Here is a 22,951-nt window from a genome sequence, read left to right on the forward strand (position 1 = left end):
TGCAGCCCCTTGCTTCTGGGACTGACCATGGAGCTCTGGGTAAAAGTATCCACCTAGTCTGCCATCACCACTGTAGCTAACAGAATGTTTTTTCACATGATCGTGTTGTTTTGAAGGAGCTGCCAAGGCAGAGGGCACATGTAGTGGTGTGAACCTTGTCCCACAACACACCAGTCTTGAAGCAAGGTGGAGCACTCACTCTTCCCAAATCCCAATATTGCCATCAAACAGACTACTCCCAGCTGCAGGAGAAGGAGGGAATGCTGTTTGCTTATCTTTATTGTAAAGTCAAAGCATCGTGTTTTGGTTAAAACCAAGACTGTTTCAATGTTCAAAATCCTCCCCTCAACTTGGCACCTCTGTAAGCATGAAGTGCTCTGCAGTGATAGCCAGGCTTCAGGCTTGACATTTGTTTCTAATTATGGCTTTGAACAATTCCATTGAAATTAAATACATGCAAGTGTAGCATTCCTGAAAGTCCAGTGTTTACTTAAAGAGTTTATTACTTATTTTTACTGGAATAATACAGAATGTAGTCAGTAAGATGAACCTTTGCCCAACTGCATTCTCTGCAGAAAGCTGCAGAAGGAGGAGGGAGTATGATTATATTTGAATGAAATTACAGCAAAGAGATGATTTTACTTTCAAGATATATGCACTGCATGGATTTCACTCCTTTCTGGTCAGGCCAGGGAAAGCTTTTTGTGCTTTTAACCCTTCCATGGAGCCAGGTGTGTGTGCGGAGGTTATGAGCAATGTGTCTTGGCAAAGGGAGATGTGGCTTGGGATAGATGGAAGATCCCATCAATTCCAACTACACCAGGGCATAGGGAAACATTGAAAGCAAGTCAGAGACATGTGGGCAGATCTAAAATTGAGAGGTTTGGGAGGACAGGCAGCAGGAGGACTTGCAGCCCAGAAGCTGAATGAGGGGTTGCAATTGTCCTAAGCCACAATTTCCACAAAGCTTTCTGCCCAGTCTTCTCCTTGCTTGGATTAACAGCCACAGTGTTAGCAAGATCAGACTGGTGCTCACCCATGAGTAGTGCCATGGGATTTGAGCAGCTCCCAGTGTTTTGCTACAGAAAGTGCTGTGTTAACCTTGAGGATTTGAACTTTCAGTGGCGATACCATCAATTTTCTTTACATTGGGTGTTCACACACAGCTGATTGTAATCCAAAGTGAAAAGACCTTGAAAGATCACAATCTCTTTTTAAGATAAGAAATGTGTTTTTGTCTTAACACTGTTGGTTTAACTCACTGGCTAAATGAAGCAACATAAGACCAAAAATCCCACTTCCTCTATTGCAAATATCTCAGCAACAACTTCATTGACACCTGTGCTCCCTTGTTTGAGGAGTCAGCCAACCAATTTTGCTGATTCGCTTACTGCTTTCATTATTACAGGAAGCACAAGGGGAAAACAGCAACATTGGCAGAGTAACTCTGAAACTGGATCTTTTTCCTTTAGGGAAAGCAACATACCTCCACATTGGTGAAGTTGTTGATGGCGTTGACATGAGGGCAGAAGTGGGGCTGCTGAGCCGCAACATCGTGGTGATGGGCGAGATGGAGGGGAGGTGCTATGAGTACAGCAGCAAGTTATGCTCCTTCTTTGATTTCGACACCTTTGGGGGACACATCAAGGTAGGGCAGTTTCCTCCACCCAGCTACACCTTCACATACCAAGGAAACCAGGATGCAGAGAGAGAACAAACCCTGGTGTCAGCTATTGAGCAGTGTCTCCCCACAGCACAGCAGATCCACCCTGCTGCCTGTCTCTTGGCTTTGACATGCACCTCATGCTCCTGCAGATGTTGCTCAGCCAGCCAGCCAAGATAAAGGCCCCACATCCTGATCCCAGTTTTCCACAGATTCTGGTGGTGCTCAGCCCAAAGAGTTTGATTTGAACCCAGCTGACTGAACCTCATGGAAAATATTATATGCAGATGGTTTTCCATCTAAAATTAATTGAAATGTAATTGATGAGATCAGCAGTGGTGAGATGAAGGAGCAATGATGGTCCCCTTAGCCACCTTGACCCTTTCTCTGGCTGCACAGCAGTACACTCCCTTGCACACAGTAAATCTCTCTAGTAGATACCATACAACATTTCCTATCCCTTTAGTTCCTTTCTTCTTGCCCTCAACAGTCTTTTATATTTCTTGTCTGATGTTTTGTATTTCTCCAGATCGATCTTGATTTTAAAGCTACCCATATTGAAGGCCTAGAAGTGAAATATATGGGCCAGCAGACGATGGGACATTACCCAATTCACTTCCATATGGCTGGAGATGTGGATGAGAAAGGAGGTTACAACCCTCCAACATACGTGAAGGATGTCTCCATCCACCATACCTTCTCCCGCTGTGTCACCGTCCATGGATCCAATGGTTTACTGGTAAGAAGCCCCAGTGTCTGCCTTAGAGAGGGAGGCTCTGTAGACACTGTGTGACTCAGAGCAGGCAGAGCTTTTGCCTGTGTGCAGCAATGTCTGCAGCCCAGCCCATCTCTAATGAGTAGTTGGATCTATCTATAGACAAAGAGATTGCTATTTAAAAGGGATAATCAGAAGGTTTCAATGTTCTTCATCTTTCCTGTAATCAAGGTTTGTGTTTGTAATGCCATTCACAACATTAAGCACTTGCAGAGCTCTGACTTGTCAGAGTTGCTCTCCAAAACAAGGATAAATCTTTAAGATAAATCCATGAAAAGATGTGAGTTTACCAGACAAGTTTACAGCACACCAGAGGTAGTAAGAACACATTCAGATTCTCTCCAGATGTAGGCTGGAATAAGGATGCAGAGGGAAAACAATATTACCTTACTGAGCATCCTGAAGACTGGCCTTCTCCAGTCTTTTTCTCCTTTTGATGGCTTCCCCTCACCCATATTCAGAAAATGTGCAGATATCTATCCCAAAAGCAGAGCTGCTAAAAGTGTGAAATAATCAGGTTTAACTAGATGCTTTTCCACAAGAATCAGATTGAATGCAAAGTCTTGCAATGACAAGATTTCTGTAGGCAAAGGACTCACAACCATTCTGTAAGATCACAGTGTATGACAAAAGTAAAGAAGTCTATTAGAGTCCCAAGGAGGAATATTTGTACAGCTGAGAGCCCTGCAACCACACATAACAGACTTTTAAGAGAAGATGTGTCTTTGCAGTTGTAACCGGGATGCTCATTGTGCATTAGGAATTCATATCCACTCTTTTGAGGTTGCCATACTGTCTCATACAGCAACCTGTAAGAGTCTATTTTCCTTTGCTTTCAAACCTAGCTAAGGCATGATTTTGCCCTTTCCTTGATTATGAGTGCTTTCCTCCTTACTGACCAGCATATGGAGGGCTTTGTCTTGCAGGCTTCCTTTTGGCAAGGACTGGAGGCTAAAGCCTCTAAAAGTGGCAACGTTGGAAGGGAAGGACACAGGCATAATTAAAATGCACAGAAGTTGAAGAGAGGGCATTGAAATTACTGCTCCAGAAGCAGAGCAGCTTTTATCTGCTATTTATGAACCTGAGGCTTTGGTTTTGACCTCTGTCCTTCTAAGTTTATAAAGTGATCCTAAAAACTTACCAAGTGAACATGGCTTCTGAAGAAAGAAAAAGACATTCTACTATATAAATTATATGAGGCATTTGGAGTCATATGTCATCTTCTCAATTCAAAGTCACCAGTACAGGGGCTCAGTATATGATTAGTGTACAGAGTGGAAGGGCAGCCTTGTGGGATTCATTTGTCACACCATCATGGGCTGTTACCAATGGCTGCACGGAGGTTACACAGCTGTTGCTGAGCTGCAGACCAACTAAAGCCCTGGTTTTGGATCTAAGGTGAGATCTTCATTCCCTGTTGATAAATAATTGCCAAACCAAATACCCAGAGCCTGACCTTTTTCTTATTGGTCAGACAAATGGGTTCATGTAGAGCATTTGGAAAGAGTTCTGTCTCTTGTGCTTCCTCCAAGTGTCAGCTGTGCCTTGGGGGATCCATGGCATAGGGAACCATGTGCTCAGGCTCTTCCAGACTAAGTGGAATGATGAAATTTAGAGAGGCCGATGAAGGCAACTTGATTCTCTTGCTGTTACTCAACAGCCACAATTCCCTAAATGACAGCGTTTCGCCTCCATGACAAGGTACCCAAGAGAAATCTTAGAATTTAGAGCACATAGTCTGAAATATTAGCCAAGAACTTACTCCCTGATGATTATAATTTATCAAGATGGGATAATACTAAACTCTACTCTCAACATTTTACCTGTTTGTTTTTAATAATATAATTATCACTGACAGATTAAAAGAAAACGATAAAAGCAACCTGAACAAATTTATTCAGTTGCATCACAGAAGACACGCTCCGAAAGTTGCATCACTTAAATGTTGTTTCATTGCTGTCTGATAGACATCTGCAGTAAGCAGCTCCATGCCTTGCTTCATCAGGTGATCCCACCACAATCTCTGCATCTGCTTTCCAACCCTATTTTCTTTCCATTACTCTTCCTTATGCTCCAGATAGATTCACAGACATCCATATCTGTCTTTGATGATTACCATAGTTATTCTATATATTTCCTAGTTGCCTCATATCTTCTTACTTGGGAAACAGTGCCTGTTTGTACATGCATGAGCACCATTTGTGCAAACAGAGGTGAACTCTGCCTTTCCCCAGGTAACATTCATTCCCTCTGAGATCAGGTAGATCCAAAGCATATTTTGCTGAGGGAAAATTTGTCTTGATGATGTGGACAAATCACATTTGGGAAATAGCCATACAAAAAAATCTAGCTATGCTATTAAACCTCAGCATAGCACAGTACTTCATGACATTCTTAACATGAGGCTATTGATTTCAGAGGGGTTTCTGGGATGACTATTGTTGAGTACTTGCACAAATGCTTTAACAAATGGGAGAGGGGCATCAGTTGCTTTTAATTGTTGTTAAAGGAAGCTTATAATTTGCATACAGACTTTCCTGCTTGCTTTACTATCACTTTTCTCATGTCACTTCAGAGATATTCATACTGAATGCACTAGGAGAAAAAAGTGTCCAGTTATTCCTGATGACAGAAGGGTTTTTCTAGGGGTCTGTAAAGTGTGATAAAAGTCACTATCTCAACATTAGCTCACTTCTATGATGAGCTCTTCTGCATTTGCCTGGAAATTTGTGTTCACTTGAGGGCACAGAGGGTGCTTCTGGAAACAAATCTGAAGAAATTATTTTCTCACCACAATTATTGCTTTAAATGCAATAATTGACCAATGTTTTCTTTAATATATCAGCCAGAAAAACCACCTAGTTATGCCAAGGGGTGAAACTTTGCTCTGATTCCCACTCTCTCCACTAGATCCCAGTGTGCAAGCTAAAATAGAAACAGCCACCGAGGAGGGAAATTAAGTGGAGATTAATAAACAGACTGGCAGAATACGGGACAGATGTGTATTTCATGGAATAAAAAGTTGTTCCATCTAACTACTTCAGTAGTATCTGCTTTTATGAATCCAACTATATTAATCCAGCAGGTTTTCTACCATGAGGATATTATCTGGCCATAAATGACTCATGATTAAAGTAAGATTGTGGACTATCAGGAAGGTTTTAATCAAATAAAATATTAAATACATTGGAAAAGTGATTTTGGAACACGGATCTAGTTTGCTATCCAAGCATTTCAGTACTTGGCTTATGCATGAAAACACACACAGGAAGCTAAGCCTAAGCTGACCGAGAGATGGATATGGGGAAAGTAATCAGCCAAATGCAAGGTGACAAATGCGTTAGAGACCATGTCCCTGACTGATATCTCATTCTGTGGGCTTTCAATGATGAGTTAGGAGAACAAAGAGGTGTTTCCTGTCTCTGAGCCCTTCTACCAGTGCACATTCCTCTTTCTGCTTCGCTCCTCTCTCACTGTACCAGGAGAGGCATTTCCCTGCAATGCTCCTGACAGTGCACAGAGGTGGGCTTTACCCCAGCTGAAATCTGCTCACTGTAGATTTTCATAGCCCAGTGCTGGTGCAATGCTATGCTGACTGGCCAGAAAGATAAATGGTCCTACAAAGTGTCTAACATTTCTCTAGGGAAATGGTTTCCATCATCTGAATGCTGCGGCACCATTACTACGTGTCTTTCCAGTATTACTGTTGTCTGAGACAAAACTAATAGGTCTCAGTGTCAGTTTCTGTTTAATTCTGACATCTCTGTGGTAAAAGACTTCCTTTAGTTTTTGGAAAACTTCTGAAGATAGGTCACTCTCCTGGGACAATTCATTCTTCCAAGAAAGGACACTTCAGTCAAGTACCTGTGTTTAACACCTAAATAAAGAAACCTAAACCTTGCAAAAACTATCATCTAATTAAATCAGGGAAGTTAGCAGTAAATTTCAGTGAGGTAGCTTTGCAGGTCATTTTAGCTTTGTTTAATTTACTGTGATGACTCATGTCCAGAGATTTGGGTATTTACACTGGAGCATGGATGATACATAATAGATGTGTGTGCAGATGTAAGCTTGTAATAGATTTGGCAAGCAAAGTGTTCTTTCTTATGTGAAAACATATTTGTAATCATTTCAACACTAGTCTGGGGATTTTATTTGAAATTGGTGCTCCTGGCCTTGAGAATGAAAAGTAATTCAGGCACTTGAGCACCCAGGACTCTTAGTGGCACCATAAAGAATTGGTCTTCTATTCAGTTCACACTGTTTTCTGCCCCTTGGCAGTCAGTGTTTCATCAGAAGCATTGATGTCAGGCTAACATTTGCCAGGAAGGTTTCCTGTGTCCAAGGAGGTTGATGGGTGATGGATGATGAGAAAAGTAAAAAGAGAGCTCAAGAGGGCCAGCACTTCACCTGGACAATGGAGTCCTGAAATTAATTTTCCATTACCCAGACATATCCACTAACACCTGACTTGCTGGACATGTTGTGTCTGAAGGCTGTTGATTCCCAGCCAGTCCTAGTTTTAGACTTCAAATTCACCTTAATCTGCTTCCGTGATTGTTTTCTCAGACCTTTCAGTGGTGTGATGGGTGTTGTTCTGTCCAACACAACAGTGTCCTGATCTTCACAACATTCAAACCAAAACCTGAACAGCATTGATTAACACCAGCTGATTTGTCTCAGGGTCAAGTAAAGCTTCTGTCAACAACTTGGAAAAAAGGATCAGGTCAAACCTAAAACAAGCCAGCCTTTCTGGAAAACAACTTGCTGCCTCTCTGATAGCCTGAAAAAATATTTTGTCAGCTCAGCTGCATTTTTTAGATGTGTTTTATGTAGCTGCCCATGTAACTACACTTGAAGATGAATGAGCCCAGATGTGATTTGAACGTCTAACATCCTCCCTTTATCCCCCTGCTCCATGTTTTTTCCAGCTTCATGCTAAGACAGTCTCTGATTTCATAGGCTGACAAAAGAATGGAATGAATATTTCCTAGGTGATGACAAATCCTAATTAAATTCAAGTGTTGGAGTTATTGCTTAGAATGTAAGCCCTAAGAACAGAGAGTGATCTTTTGTTTTCGCTTAGACGCTCCGAGTCCTAGAGGTTACTGAGGTTCCCATGTGTCATTGCTTTCAACTTCTTATTATGCAGTGGCTGAGCACGAAACCTGAACACTGACCTTTGTTTTGTACATGCAGGTGAAGGATGTTGTAGGTTATGATGCACTGGGCCATTGCTTCTTTACGGAGGATGGACCAGAAGAGCGCAACACGTTTGATCACTGCCTTGGACTGCTTGTGAAAGCCAGCACTCTTCTCCCTTCTGACCGGGACAGCAGGATGTGCAAGCAGATCACAGAGGGGGCTTACCCGGGGTACATCCCTAAACCCAGGCAGGACTGTAGGTGAGTGGGAGCCTTACTTTCCTCCTGTCTTTTCTTTGCAGGTCTTAGCGATAAAAGATAGCATTTACGTGTACACAATTATGTCTCACAGAATCATGGGATGATGGGGGTTGGAAGGGACCTCTAAAGATCATCCAGTCCAATCCCCTGCTAAAGCAGGTTCCCTTTGATCAGGTCACACAGGAATGTGTCCAGGTGGGTTTGGAAACCTCCAGAGCAGGACCCTCCACACCCTCCCTGGGCAGCCTGTGCCAGGGCTCCCTCACCTTCACAGGAGATTGGTTTTTCCTCATGTTCGAATGGAATATCCTTTGTTCCAGTTTGTGCCCATTACCTCTTGTCCTGTCCCTGGCCACTACAGAGAAAAGATCAGCCCCATCTTCTTGACACTCCCCTTTAGGTATTTATAAGAATTGTTAAGGTCCCCTCTCAGTCTTCACTTTTCAAGGCTAAACAGTCTCAGGTCTCTCAGTATCATGTAGCTGTCTGTAGAGATGGATGCTGCAGGCTACAAAGGTTGGGAGAGTACTCATTTTTGGACCTTTATACTTGTGCTTATTCAGATGCCTACACACTAAACATGTAATTTTCATTTTTAGCATAAAGTCAGTTGAGATGGCTCCTACCTCAGATATTGAAAAGCTCTTTTTCAAAGCATACAGCGATGCTTTGTGCCTTATGGAGCCTTGATCCCAATGGCTCAGTAAAAAGCTGCTAAGTTCAAAACAGGCTGTGTCCTGGCATTCCTGCTCATTCCAAATGGTAGCTGATTTTGAAAATACTCCCATTAATTCAGAAATCACTTTGTTTAATGATATGGCATTAGCATTAAGCATTAATTAACAGTCTGACCAAACTGTGGAGTGAATCCAAAATGATATGACAAATACAGTTTATAATAGAATTGGAATTAAGCTTGAAAAATACCTAATGCATTAACCTTGAAAAATACCTAATGCTGTTCAGTTCTCTTTTCACAAGATCTTTTCCTTTAAGTGTCCTTGCAGACCTGCCAGCTGGGGTTTAGATGAGGATTATAGAAGCATTTGCAATTAGAATGGATTTTTACATGTTCTTTTTAAAGTTCCATTGTTTTGTAGAAAAAAAACACAGGTGTATAAAAGAAACATAATCAGCTTGGCACACAGTTAAGCATTAGAATATTTTCTTAGAGGAATTCATGGATTCTTTACCAGCACTAATTTTAAGCCCAGGTTAGAGAAATGCCAGTCACAAATATTGTAGTTGGAGTTGAGCCTGTCATAAGGTGGAGTATGGACTCAGTGAGCTCCTGATGGCCATTCTAGCCCTTCTTTCCATGACTTTTTCAGCTGCTTTTCTACCCAAAAGTCAAGGTGCACAACCTAGGAGTATGATTTTGTTGCTAATTACTGGCTATTCAGGGAACCTCTTCATTTTTTATGAATATCAGGCAGCTAACTAGCTCACTTTTTCTTCCCACATCCCCCAAACTCTTCTTGAGAGAATAGTAAACTTAAATAAAACCTTTGTCCTTATCAGCCAGGCAAACAAATCCCCAGCTGTAGTCCAGGCAGCGTAGCAAGTGGTCTTGAGTAGATCTGTGGAACCACAGTTTTTTCAGAGTGTCTTCCATTAAAAGTTGAATGCCAAGCTTACCTTTAGGAGTTTAAATTGATGGTGGATCATCTGGAGGACAAGATCCCTGTGCAACAGAATGGGTGGTCTTCCATGGTGAAGATTTGTCTTGAGACCACAGAGCATTGGTGCTGTATTGAAGCTACTGGGAGTCAGGAACACCTCTGCCCATAGTCCAGATTTTTCTTCAGGAATCTATTCTGCTGTAATTGAAGAGAGGGAGGAAATCTACACTAAAAACCCCTCTACATTTCTGACTCCTCCAAAAGTCAATGAAAAAATCTCTGGAGACAGACTTCTGTCATGAAAATAAGACAGAAATCTCATCAGTCAGGTGATTTATGCCTAACAGCTAAAAATCTTAAGGGGATTTCTTTGATTTGGACATACTCTCATTCTGCTGAGACAGTATCTGTATCACCCATTCTGTCCTCAGAACAAACTGGGGTTTTGTCCAAAGAAACATATTTTTAGCTTGGCAAGAGGAAGAGATGAATTCATGCAATGCTTTCTGGGGTTTTTTTCACATCTGTGTTTGTTTATAAATTACACTTAATGTCTCCATTCATAAAATAAGAGTTAATCAGCCATTGTGCTTGTTTTCCACTGATAATCCGTTTAATAGTCAGAGGGACATATTTTATGTCATTTTGAAGCGTGTTCTGTGAAAACTCATTAGGAATGATAGGCTGATGTCTAATGAGAAGGCCCTATGGCACTCTGATCTGCCACATCCTCCTTTAGAAAAGAATTCAAGGTTTGATCAGAGGTTTTGCACTGGTCTCATCCAACCTGCAAGAACATGAGTACCTTATACACTAACCCTGGGGTTACTGGTCAAGGCAACCAGTGCAGGGCTGGGGGGTGGGCACCGGCTGCAACTCCATCGCCTTGGAAGAGGCAGGCAGCTGCTGCCAAAAATTGAGACAATAGGATTGTGCCAAATGACACAGTAACCTGCCACGTGGCTCTGAGGAGCAGGATTGGGCTGAAAGTCAGGTCAATGTGGAAATAGAATGTCCATGCCCTTGCCTGTGTAGCAGGAGGTAGTCTATAAATAGTCTCAAATTGTTTCTTTCCATGACCGAAACAGAAGAATTTTGCAATGTTTTCACGATCAAGTAGCACAAATGGAACTTCATCTTAGGCCAGCAACATCAGTTGGCCTAAAGCCCCTGTGAAGTCCTAAAGCCCCTGTGAAGTCCTTCATAGCAAGATTAAAATAGAAATAAGGCTTCTGTAGGCTCATCCTCTGCAGGAGAACAAATCTCACCAGTAAGTTTAGGGAGTTTGTCTGCTGGTTGCAAGCTCTGGATGTTTTCCTCCCAAAGTTCATGTGCCTGTTGGTTAATGAGTGCTGTATGCCACAGGATGGACAATGATGGATTGATCTTTCTGCCTTGATGTGAGTCTTTCAATTAAGAGTCTTTTATGTGCATTAGACAAATGGAGTCGTTTTGTCCCAAAAGAAATGAATAAGAGGGTGGGAGCAAATAAAGTTAATGAATCACAGCAGCTCTAGGAAAAGGCAGGCACCGGGGTATATTTGGAAGGCCTTTAAGAGGCAATTTGTTGGGTCCCTTGATTAAACAAGTCTCTAATGAACCTGACATCTTATCTAGGGGCGAAGTTCTTTTCTGTGACTTGTGCAACAACGTATTTACCTTATCATAAAACATAATTGACATCTGACAGCTTCATAGAAGGCTTGGAATTGCAGTCAAAATTCCTCATTTAATACTCGATGTTTTAAGAGATAAGGCCATGCTCTCTGTCAAATTGAAAAGGGACACGTGGTGTCAGAAAAGAAAGAGAAAAAAAAACCCAAATCCTTTGCATTCTAGGCAGGTTCCCTTCTCTGGGAAGCTATGGGCTCTGCCTGTACTGGGGGAGTGGATTGGTGACTCTGGTGTGTGCTTAAAGTGTCATTTTCATGTCATTCTTTGTTTTCCTGACTTACAGTGCTGTATCCACCTTCTGGATAGCCAACCCTCACAACAACCTTATAAACTGTGCAGCTGCAGGATCTGAAGTGAGTGCAGAAGTTTCTTATTTGGTAAAAACTCAGACCAGTTACAGATCTGCAAGAGTGAGGCTCTTGCTACAATAAAACTTGTTTCTATTACACGTGCATTTTTGAGACTGCTTGACTGAGGCAGATATATACGAATGTGACTAGTACTGCTGGTAAAAAAACAGTGCTTCTCCTCTTGCTCCATGCTTCTTGACCCTTGCTGTTTCTAGAGCTAGATGGCTTTAACAAAAATTCCTAGCCTATGTGCAGCCTGAATAAATGAAATAAATGTGTCTGTGGATTCCCAGCGAAGTCTTTGGCAATGACTCTGTTTATTGCACTGCAGTAATGGTGCTCTGAAATTACAATCAGCACTAATGCTAATTCCACTGGGATTCCTGGTCATATCAGAAGCCTTTATTTTCCTGCTAAGACAAATAAACAAGCAAACCAAGCCTTACACAAAGAGATATGGTCTTTCCAAAGCTTCCAAATTTGAGTACCTGGATTCGAGCTCATAGATAATTTTTTAGACAACTAAGCAAAAATGATCTAGTTTTTAAGATCCACACATGAAGAGATAAGAGGATATCTGTGTGTGTGTGTTATGGATTTCAAAAGTCTCATGTGTACCTTCAATATAGATGTCAAAACTTGATTTAGGGCACCTTGAAGATGCAGGAGTGTGAATATGAATGGATGTGTGTGTTAAGCTCTTTGGTGCATGTAGTTGTACAGGTTAGTGCTGCTAGCTGTGATTTGTCCTGAAATCTTCTGGCTTACGTCTTGAGGCTTTACTGATAAATCCTTGGGCTAATGTAGACCAGCAAAGAAGTTCAAGCAAAGCCTCAATGCCCCTTCTCTTTCTCAGGAAACAGGCTTTTGGTTTGTTCTGCACCACGTGCCAACAGGGCCCTCGGCAGGCATGTATTCCCCTGGCTACTCGGAGCACATGCCGATGGGGAAATTCTCCAACAACCGTGCGCATTCCAACTACCGGGTGAGTCTGCACGCAACGGGAACACTGCCCTGACAAAAACACCAGCTTCCCCATCCAGCTCTTTGGGTCTGCAAGCTATTAATGCCTGTGCTTTCTGTTTCACTAAAAGTTACTGCAAGCTTGTTTGTGTCTGTGGATAAAGCAGCTTGTGTGCTGCTGTAGGAGCTCTTCAAGACAGCCAGCACTCGCTTCACTTGGCTCTTGGGCGTTCAGAGAGGCTCTTCTCTCTGCCCAGGCTGCTTCTCTACTTCTGCACTCCTAAAATAGTGCCTCCAGGAGCATCTATTGGCAGCTTGTGTAATTATAGACCTCAACTGCCAATGTTAGCAATTAAATGAACAACTCCTAGAGGGATAAATACAGGCCACTATGTCTAATCTGAAGCAGAAGACTGCAGGAAGAGAATTTATGATCTGGTAGTGAGAGTAGTTATGGCTGGACTTGATAATCTTAAAAGTCTTTTCCAAATTAAATGATTCTGTAATTTTATGATTTTGTAATCACCTTGTCTTTACTTATTTACCCTTAGCAGGCCATGCTGTGGAGCTGTATGTGCTGTTACTGTGTGCTTTAGATGGAAGCAAGGTGTTTATGTGTATGGGGATACATGCATTTATCAGAGAGGTGTAGGTTCTGTAAATCTGCATCAATTTTAGGGGCTATATGCAAGTCTGGGTAGTTCTGGCAGCCCTCAGTTTCACGTGCTACTAACAAAGACTGTTATTAGGATTGTGTAAGTGACTTTGGCTTAGAACAAAAAAGAGGTAGACACTGGAGGTGGAAAGAACTGTAGGCTATATAAACATACTGTAATACTGCATTCCTCTTTTCTTTTAGGCTGGAATGATCATTGATAACGGTGTTAAAACCACTCCAGCCTCCGCCAAGGACAAAAGACCTATCCTGACACTGATTTCTGGGAGGTAAAGTGCTTTGCAGTTTGGTTTGGAAAACACTTCTCTACAGCACTGACTGAAAGCTATGCAATTGCCCCCAGAGAAGCTCACAAGTATCTTTGGGATGACTGTTATTGAGGAAAGATCTTCACTTAGATTTACCTCTTTATAACTTTATCTTCTCCATTACCTTCCCAAAAGACCCCCAGCACCCACACTCTTCTGTCTTTGTCCTTGCTTTTCAGCTCTGAGCTGAGCTGCTATGGACGATACATCTAGTCTAGAGCATTCCACTGACTCTTTTGGGCTTTTTTGAGATAAGCAAGAAAATTAAATGCTGTCTGGTCAATAGCCCCACTGGGCTGAACTTGCTGCAACAGTTTCCCAGGAATAAGACAGGAAAGTATTTCCTGGAAATGTTGTTGATTTTCTTCATTCTTTTAGGATCTGCTTGAACAGCAAGTGCTTATGTGGTGAAACTCACACTTTGATTTCAAATTGCTGCCTGGTTCTGAATCTGACAGTGTAATAATAATTACATTACGATACACAGAGCAATCCCTCAGCCCTGCTACCATGTGCAGCCTCTGTGTGGCATAATGGAATCATTTGGAGATACTGGAAAGCTAGAGAGGATATTGTAGTAGCAAACCTACCATGTGGCTTCTGAGAATTCCCACTCTTTCCTCAAAGCTGGCCCCAGCAAGGAGGCTAATCTAAGCAGAGGGCTTCTTGCAGGCAAAATGTAATAGCATAAGGACTGCACTTGCATCCTCTTATCTCATTAGACATCAAGTCTGTCTCTAAACTTAGTTGCCAACCCCAAGAAGAGAAAAGGACCCAAATTTTCTTGGGTTTCACAATTTTCTTTCCTGACAGACCAATTGCCTCTAGTTGCAGCCAACCTGCATCCCCCCATGACTCTGTCTCTTGATAGAAGAAACCATGTAGGGACCAGAAATCTGCTGAAAACCTCTGTTTAGTAGGGAAGAATGAAATTTTTTTCCTTTTCTCCTTTCCATCTCAAGGGTGTGATTTACCCAGATTGCTTTAGTCAAGCACTGGGAAACCATTGCAACGGTGGAATCAGTCCTTCTCCTTGGGAGAACCCAGCCAGCAACTCAACTATTGGTTATCTTGTGATCCACATCACCCCAGTACCTTGTCTAGCAGCTGATGCTAAAAGATGTTCAAAAGTTACTATTATTTACACGGTTTTAATGTTGAATTAATTGCAATTATAAATTCATTGATAAAAGTAATTGCTAAAAAATAACTTATGATAAGCAGCCTGCTCTGCAAGTACCTCCAAATTCTCATGGGAGCCTGATGCTGCTTTTCCATTTAGCTGAAAACATGCCTTGGGAAACTGCCTGCTGCCATAGGCATGATGATTACAAAAGGCAATTTGTCCCTTGCCATACAAGGGCAGGAATGACCTCTGGAAGCCAAGAAATTCATAGTGCAGTCGTATTTATGCTCAGGGATTACCCACCAGCACACACTGCAGTTTAGATTATTTATACCATTTTCCACTTTTCACGTGTCAAGTCTGAAAGCCTGGATAAATGATTCTGGCTGGACTGACTGGGGCAAACTTCGAGGTAGGCTGGATGGTTGCAGAGCTGGAGAGATTATTCTGCATTCAGTTACAGCATGAAAAGTCTGAGTCGAACTCTGTACCCTGCAGTGTTCCTCCCATTATACATGGATGTGAATGAAACTGGAAACCATCTCGATATATCTGTGTTTAACAATGCCTGAGGAATTCACGAGGGCTGATACTAAATCTCTCTGTGAAAGCCAATTCACAGTGATGAATCTGCCAAAGCAGTATTCATTTACTGGAACCTTATCAGCCTGATGCTCAGTTTGAGATTGATATGATGGCTTATTAACCAAAGCAAAGCACTATTGAATATCTGTTGATGATTTGACAACTTGGCTTAGCTACTCATATGTGAGGCATGAATTTTAATCTCTGGACCATCCCTTGCTGGCACTGAGTGGAATACTCATCTGTCAGGTTTTTTCCTAAGCTGTGTAGCATGATACAAGATTCTCCTTCAGTAGCAAAAGGGAAAGCTGTGCCCTAGGACTGGGTAAATGACAGCCAAGCCCAGCATCAACACAGCGAGCTAGTTTCTTGCACAGATCCCAACAGGTGGAAGCTGAGTGCACATATAGCTGCAGTTTCCACTTATGTCTGCTTTTTTTTTCCCTGCATCAGGCCAATATTTCACCAGACTTGAGCAGTTCAGAGTTAATAAATCTTATACTTTCGTTCTGGATAATATATAGTGGGACTAGCGAAGGACATACCCATAGCTCATCTCCAAGATGTTTTCATTCCTTTCCACAGCAAGGAAAATTTGGCAGTGGTACTCATTGCCACAGCGTGGCCAAGGTTAGGAGATAAGAATGCTCAAAAGGGAAAAGAAAAGGATATTTATCTAAATAACAGGAATATGCTAAAGGATAACAGTAAGGGATTAAAAAAATATCTGAGACTTTTGGGAGCAATAATAAACTTTCCATGCTTTCAGCAGTATGTCAGCAATACAATAATGGAAAGGTAAAAGGAAACTTGGAGCAGTCTCTCCAGCTGCCTTGCCTGGACTGTCCTTCCCTTGGCAGTTGTGTCTGGCCATTGCTGCTTGACTAGATAAGTCACTTGGATGGACTGCTGTCTCAAAGCTGTTGCTGAGTTAGCAGAAACCAGATGTTTAGCAGGGCTGCCTTCCCTGACCAACCTTCCTTCTCTCCTCCTGGTTACAGATATAGCCCACACAAAGATGCTGATCCTTTGAAGCCCAGGGAACCTGCAATAATTGAGCGCTTTATTGCCTACAAGAATCAGGATCATGGGGCCTGGCTGCGGGGTGGAGATGTGTGGCTGGACAACTGCCAGTGAGTTTTGCCTTATTTCAACTCTCAGAGTTCAGCCTGGTGTTTATGGCGAGCATAGCTGTGGTTCAGACTATTTATATCATTGCTTTGCACCGTTCCTATGGCCAAGATTGAAATAAAGATGAAATGTTAAGTAAGCACGGGCATTATGACCTGCTTTGTCTGATCTGAAGATCCCTCAGATTGTTTCTCTGTGTGATGCTGATCAGCATTCAGAAATGGTCACATACACACAGAGACATGCAGACACAAATAACTAAAAAGAAAAGAATGATATGGTTTTTTACGTGAAATATGAGGTGCTTTGAAAAGACACCAGCAAAATCCACCACCTTCCCTGGCTAAGCCTGGTCACAGATCAGTTTTATGTGGTTCACTGTTTTGCTGAATAAGCAAGTACTGATGAAGAGGACATAAAACTGCATCACAGCAGCAAGGGAGAGGGTCTGGGAAAGTGTGTGTTGTGCTCTTTGAAGGCAGTTTCCTGCTCTGGTCAGAGCAGATATTTGTTTCTCACTTGAAAGATCATCTACAGTTTCTTTTGCTGAGCCAGGCTCTTGATATCAAGCTCAATGAAGAAAGAGGAGAAAAAGGAAAAAGCTGATTTGTGAGGCATATAGTGATAACCCTAGGAAGAATAATTGTCATGCCCTTATCTGGTATTGAATTCCTGACCAGAGTTGCCTTTCCTTTGAGTGACCCAAACCTCCTAAAGCAGTCAATGGTGTAAGCCAGTTCTAGCAAGGGGTCAGGCTGGTGAGAATGAGACTACAGCAGAACCAGTAGAAATGGTAGTAATCGAGTAGAAATTGAGTAGAAAACCAGTAGAAATTGAGTAATACACTTTGTGCTTCTTAGGAACTTAAGAACCAGAGGGATCTCAGCCTACTTCATGGCCAGAAAGTGTTGTCTTCACATATCACACTCATGTTATAGAGGCATTTACATCGCTTACAGAGCACACCCTGCATATGGAGTTTGCTAAGTGCATGACTCCATCAGTTTCCAGCAGCAAACCTATGAGTGTATGTCAATTCCAGGAAGCAGCTGTCAAACCGTAATTGTCTTTATAGCCACAATAATTTCCATTTCTATTGCTACAGAAAGACTTATGGATTACGTTAACAAAACAAATGGTAATGTGGCATGCAGTATACAAACGGCAGTGTGCATTTCTGTGGCTGGAGAAAGGGAAGGCAGGCGATGGGGAGTGAAGGGCTGCCACCTGCAGACAGGAGCAGGAGAAAGCTGGGATTGGTGATGAATCTCCACTGGCGTTTTTGCTGAGATTAGTGGAAGACATGTCAAGAAGATACCATCAAGATTGACTCGAACTGTCATATTAACTGTAGCCTTCCTATAGGCAGGAGTCATGGACCAACAGTTGTGATTTATCTCATCTAAAAACTTGGAATTTCAGCAAAATGGAAAGATATATATATATATTTTCTTTTTAGTAAGGAAGTTCTGATCTCTGTCTTCTTGTTGATGAAAGAGAAGCCAAGCTTCTCTGGGTTTATATCAGTTTCCCTTGTAAAGCTCTTTTATGGAAGCAGTATGTGATAAATGAACACAAAGAAGTACAAGGCAAAGTACTATTAAAAAATAGAAGCTAGTTGAAGCAAGAGATAAGCATCATCTTTTCACCTAACAGTGAGAAGACTGTGGTCATTAGGCACAGGGAAAAAACTTTATCACACAAGAAACCTATGTCCAGTAATCACCAGCTTAACCTGGACTTGGGGTAATCAGGTGCATGTCTGTTGCTTCATGTGATCTGTATATACTGAAGATGTGCCAAAAGAGATCTTCCAGAATTGGGCAGGGAACAAAGCCCGAATTCTCTATGAGCACTGTTCAGTAATTAAGCCCTGCTGTCTGCCACCTTGTTGATGTGGTTATTTTAATTTGACATGATTAATAAAAAAGCAAACCCAAACCTCCTCTGAGGCATCACTCTTCTCTTTGCAGGTTTGCTGACAATGGCATTGGCCTGACCTTGGCAAGGTAAGGTGGTGAGGGCAGCACTGCAGCCTGTGCCATGGCTAGCAGGGATGGCAGTGAGCAGCCCCTTCACCTGCAGCCCTTCCCTTCTAGTGGTGGGACTTTCCCTCACGATGATGGCTCAAAGCAAGAAATCAAGAACAGCCTGTTTGTTGGCGAAAGTGGAAACCTGGGCACGGAGATGATGGACAATGAGATCTGGGGACCTGGAGGTCTGGATCACAGGGGAAGGACCCTGCCCATTGGACCGTAAGTTCAACTCAGTACATCAAAGCACTCACTGTTCCCACTCTCAGCTCAAACTCCATCCCAGTCTGGTTTCTTCAGCACTGTCCAGTTTAATAACCATTATACAGAAAGGATTTGGTTTCATGTCTCCCAGTCTCAAAGTCCTCACGGTGCAGCTGCTGCTGGTAGGTACATTCTTGCAGGCTGCCAAGACAGCATCAACTCCTCTGTCCTTTCCCCTCCCCTTTGCAAACAGATTTGAGAAGACAGCAAGAGTACTGTGCTAGCTGGGCACTTCTGAATATGTGGTCAGTAGTGGTTGAGCAATGTGGCAGTCTCCATCCAGGTTGGGTGCCAGGGAAAGCTTGTAGAAGCCCTTCGGTGGTCTCAGACTGGCCTAGATGTGGTCATAGATGTGCTCAGAGCTGCTGTTACTACTGTTGCTGTGCTACATTGATGCGTGTGTGCAAACTTCGTGTGTGGCTTCTTCCTAGGCCTTAGTCCTACAGATTGGTTTGCAAGTGCAATAATGTTCTGTTGTTATTCCTAAAAACATAATAGGAACCGAACAGTGAACAAACAGCTCCTCTGTTTTTGTTCTGCTATGTTATATACCTCAACCTTGCTTGTTGGCAGCAGTACAGGAGATGTATGATTAACTATAGTAATAACGAAACCCCAACCTGCTACGACCCACCTTCTAATATCCTTTGTATATATGTGAGCATATGTCATCTTGGGCTTTGTGTGTAGAAGCTGAGAGAGACAGAACAAATGCACAGCAGCAGGCAGGTCTCATCTATGAGAAATCATTCATATGAGAAAAGCACCAAATTTATTTATCGTAAGTGGAAATTGAAACATCTTATCTCAGAGTCCTCAGGAGTTTAAGCATCTCATTCACTTAATGTGAAAAATGGTGCCTTCTTTACCTTGCAGATGATATCAGAAAAGGTGGTTAATAATGGTTCATTAGTCTGCTTTTTCAGATCTTTTCAACCCTATGGATTCTAACACCTCTGCGTATTTTCAAATCCATTTTTCTCATTGTAACTCCAGTTGCATCGCATTATTTCTCTCCAAGTTCCATTGAAAGATGTAGTGGGACTTCTCTTAGCCCTGCCATTACTCAGCTCAAAGAGTCTGCACGGCTCTGATAAGTTTCAGGTTTCACTGCTGCTAAACTCATTTCTGATGGCAAACACGGCTTTATTCATTTTTAGATCAATGCTTTGGCATTGCTGTGAGTTCCTTCCCTCGAGGAGCAGAGACCAAATAAAGATTATCTGTTCAGACAAAAAAGAACTTCAGCTGAACTTGCAAGGACGAGTGAGACCTAAAAAGAAGGGAAATCTCTTCTCTTCCAAAACATGAGCTCAGGAGTCATCTTAAGGGCTGTGAAAACCTTAAAGTGGCTGAGATACAGCTGCTGCAGGACTGTACATGTCTCGAATGCATTCTCATCCCCATGCTGATGTGTGCTAAAGTCTCTCTGTCTCCTCTGAATGTGTTTTAGGGATTTTCCCATTCGAGGAATTCAGTTCTACGATGGACCCATCAATGTCCAGAACTGCACCTTCCGCAAGTTCGCTGCCCTGGATGGCCGGCATACGAGTGCCCTGGCCTTCCGCCTCAACAACGCCTGGCAGAGCTGCCCCAACAACAATGTCACCAACATCCACTTTGAAGATGTCCCTGTGAGTTATCCTTCTCAAAGAGGTCTTTTCCAGTTGGCTTAGAAATGAGGTTGTGAGCAAAAAGGATATAGTAGCAGCCTTTAGGAGGAAACACGAGATCTTCAGGAGGTTGCCGGTTGTCTTTGCCAGAAGTGTAACAAAGTGCACAGGAGCTAAGAAAGAGAAAAACAAATGGGTAAAATAACAAGAAAATCCAGTTCTCTGACAGATGTGCAGTAAACCAAAGCTGAGTATTAGTTTCTCAGAAACTGTGAAACAGGGAGAAGAACTCTTGATTTTAAGCAGTAGTATAATATTAAAGCAACAACAGAAGGAAATCTGTTGAGGAAGCTCTAACTCACCTGGAAACAGAAAACACTGGTTTTGGGTAACAGCCAGGGAAACTGAGCCAGTGCAGGGTAATTCTGCAGCCTTGCACATCAAGGTAATCCCATGGACTCCAGTTCTGCAGAGATGAATGAGAGCACAGCTCAGCCAAAAAGGGTCTGCCAAACTTTGAATTACAGTATGCACTTCTGGGTGCTGGTCTGAACCCACCCTGGGGTCTGTGCTTTTGAGTTATTTTTGTGTTTGCCTGCACAAATATGTGCTGACTGGTTTGCTGAGATTCACCTCTAGCAGCTCTTAAATCCAACTGCCAAACGTTACAAACAAATAAATAAATAAAGTGATTGGGGCTGAAATGATTTGAGTTGCTTAACTTTCAAAAAAAATTAGCAGACTTGCTTGCATGTCAGGAAAAGTGCTGACCCTTGTGCCAAATGGGATGGGAAAGGCAACATTCCCCTAAAAGCCCTGGTCGGTCACCCTCTCACATTGCACCAGGCAGGCTGGTGTCATGACGTTTATTTGTGCTGGGTAAAAATATCCACTAGAAATGGCCTGAGTGGCCATTTCCCAGGGCAGGTCACTGATTATTCCCAGCATCAGTGTGACTTTATGTGGCTTTGAAACCCTAAAAATGTATTAGCAGACAAACAGTGAAGCAGCTGTAGTGAAATTGTCCTGTCTCCTGAACCTTCCTCCAGAATACTAAAACAAATGTTCTCACAGATGAGACTGAAATTCTAGTTGTTTTAGCCTTTCTTCCGTGGTCAGCAGGGAAATTTGTGTCTGCTCTGTCCAACAAATCAAATACACCTTGTAAGTGCGTGACCCAGCTCTACACTGACTTCTGGCTTAACAAAAGGGGAGTGTGCAGCAGAGACAATCCTAAGATGCCTGTACCAAATGACACTGATTTTCCTGCTAACTAACAAAACCAGCTCAGCTGAAAGTTATTTTGGTGCTTCCATCTTTGGATGGTCAGTTTCAGAAGCTAACAGTTTTATTACCATTAAAGTTCTATCTCAGAGGACCTACAACCCCAGACTTCCATCTGGAGTCATGGGATGTCAGAGCCATGGCACATGAAGCCTACAATGTCTCAAGCTGAGCAGCTAAAATCTATTGCTGTTTAAAGAATGGAGATATTAGTGCCTACAAAGATTTCTTCATGCACAAATCGATCCACAAACTCAACACTATTTCTCGTCCAAGCTGCCTTCCATTGCCAAATAAAGACAGAAAATGAGTCCGTTGAGCCACACCAGTGACCGTAGGCATCTTTTGCTCTGTACTCTAAGGGATGAATCCCTTTCTGTAAGTGTAAATGTGTTGCACTGTTTTGTTTAGATTACCTCAAGGGTCTTCTTCGGAGAACCTGGCCCCTGGTTCAATGATCTGGATATGGATGGTGATAAAACATCAGTTTTTCATGATGTAGATGGTTCTGTGTCAGAATATCCAGGCTCATACCTGATAAAAGAAGATAACTGGTTAATCAAGCACCCTGACTGCATTGATGTGCCCGACTGGAGAGGTTCCATCTGCAGTGGACACTTTGCACAGGTAAAGCTGCTTGCTTTGTGATGTTGTTATGGCTTTATTTTGTTGGCATTGTAAAGCTTGACCTTTAGAAATGGACTTTCTTCGGAGTGCTCAGGGTTTATTTCTCTGCATGCTTGCACAGGTGGTTTTGAACATGAGGATCCTGTGGTACCTTTTCAGATACTTTGGCCTTGATTGCTAACAGCTCTAACAACATCTGCCTGAAGTCCCCTAAGAGCTCCATGAGCATTAAAAGATTAATACCTCTATAGGCCGACGGGTAGTTATTTTTCCTTGATTTACGGAGGGAAGTGTTGCCCACAGTGTTATGGGAAATGTGCTGAGCAGTCGAAATTAGACTTCAGCCCTCATGATCTTTCATCCTGTTGTGTAACCACCAAACCATTCTTCCTACCACACGAGCTCCGAGTGCTGCTGCCTTGACAGACTCCTCACTTTCCTCTGATGAGTAGCGCCTGTTTTTGTCTTGGGTGTTGCAACTGTTGGGGTTTGTTTTTTCTATGTAGTGCTACTAAAGCCAATTCTAACCACTGAGCTGGTTTTCATGTTTCTGAAATCCAGACAGAAGGGTCCTTGTTCAGGAGAAGTCAGATGTCTGAGGTAGATACTGTTCCACTGACAAAGGTTGCCACTAATGCTGTGAAACAGTTCAGCCCTGCTGCGGGCCTGTTGGAAGCCTTAACTGGCACACACTCTTGAACTCAGTGGATAAGGAAATGATCCTTCTTTTTCTTGTTTCTGAAAACAGTTCACTTTGTTGGAAAGGAAGCCTAAGAAGTCGAACACATGTGCTATACAGGTCACTGCTGAGGTCCACAGGCCTCACACCGGTTCACATCTATAGAGTATCCG

At 42.5% G+C, this 22,951-nt stretch overlaps 1 protein-coding gene across 4 annotated transcripts in view; it reads left to right on the forward strand.

Annotated features, from left to right (window-relative positions):
* CEMIP (cell migration inducing hyaluronidase 1) overlaps positions 1 to 22,951 on the forward strand; it is a 114,190-nt gene that overhangs the window by 80,763 nt on the left and 10,476 nt on the right. For all 4 annotated transcript variants that reach the window (XM_062000058.1, XM_062000057.1, XM_062000059.1 and 1 more), the window contains 11 exons: positions 1,473 to 1,648; positions 2,193 to 2,402; positions 7,638 to 7,843; positions 11,423 to 11,492; positions 12,346 to 12,474; positions 13,312 to 13,397; positions 16,149 to 16,280; positions 18,252 to 18,287; positions 18,378 to 18,533; positions 20,029 to 20,209; positions 21,884 to 22,099. In XM_062000058.1, coding sequence (XP_061856042.1) covers positions 1,473 to 1,648; positions 2,193 to 2,402; positions 7,638 to 7,843; positions 11,423 to 11,492; positions 12,346 to 12,474; positions 13,312 to 13,397; positions 16,149 to 16,280; positions 18,252 to 18,287; positions 18,378 to 18,533; positions 20,029 to 20,209; positions 21,884 to 22,099 — 1,598 coding nt within the window. The remainder of the gene's footprint in view (positions 1 to 1,472; positions 1,649 to 2,192; positions 2,403 to 7,637; positions 7,844 to 11,422; positions 11,493 to 12,345; positions 12,475 to 13,311; positions 13,398 to 16,148; positions 16,281 to 18,251; positions 18,288 to 18,377; positions 18,534 to 20,028; positions 20,210 to 21,883; positions 22,100 to 22,951) is intronic.

This window comes from Colius striatus, chromosome 7 (assembly GCF_028858725.1).
Source record: "Colius striatus isolate bColStr4 chromosome 7, bColStr4.1.hap1, whole genome shotgun sequence".
In the NCBI taxonomy this organism is placed as follows: Eukaryota; Metazoa; Chordata; class Aves; order Coliiformes; family Coliidae; genus Colius; species Colius striatus.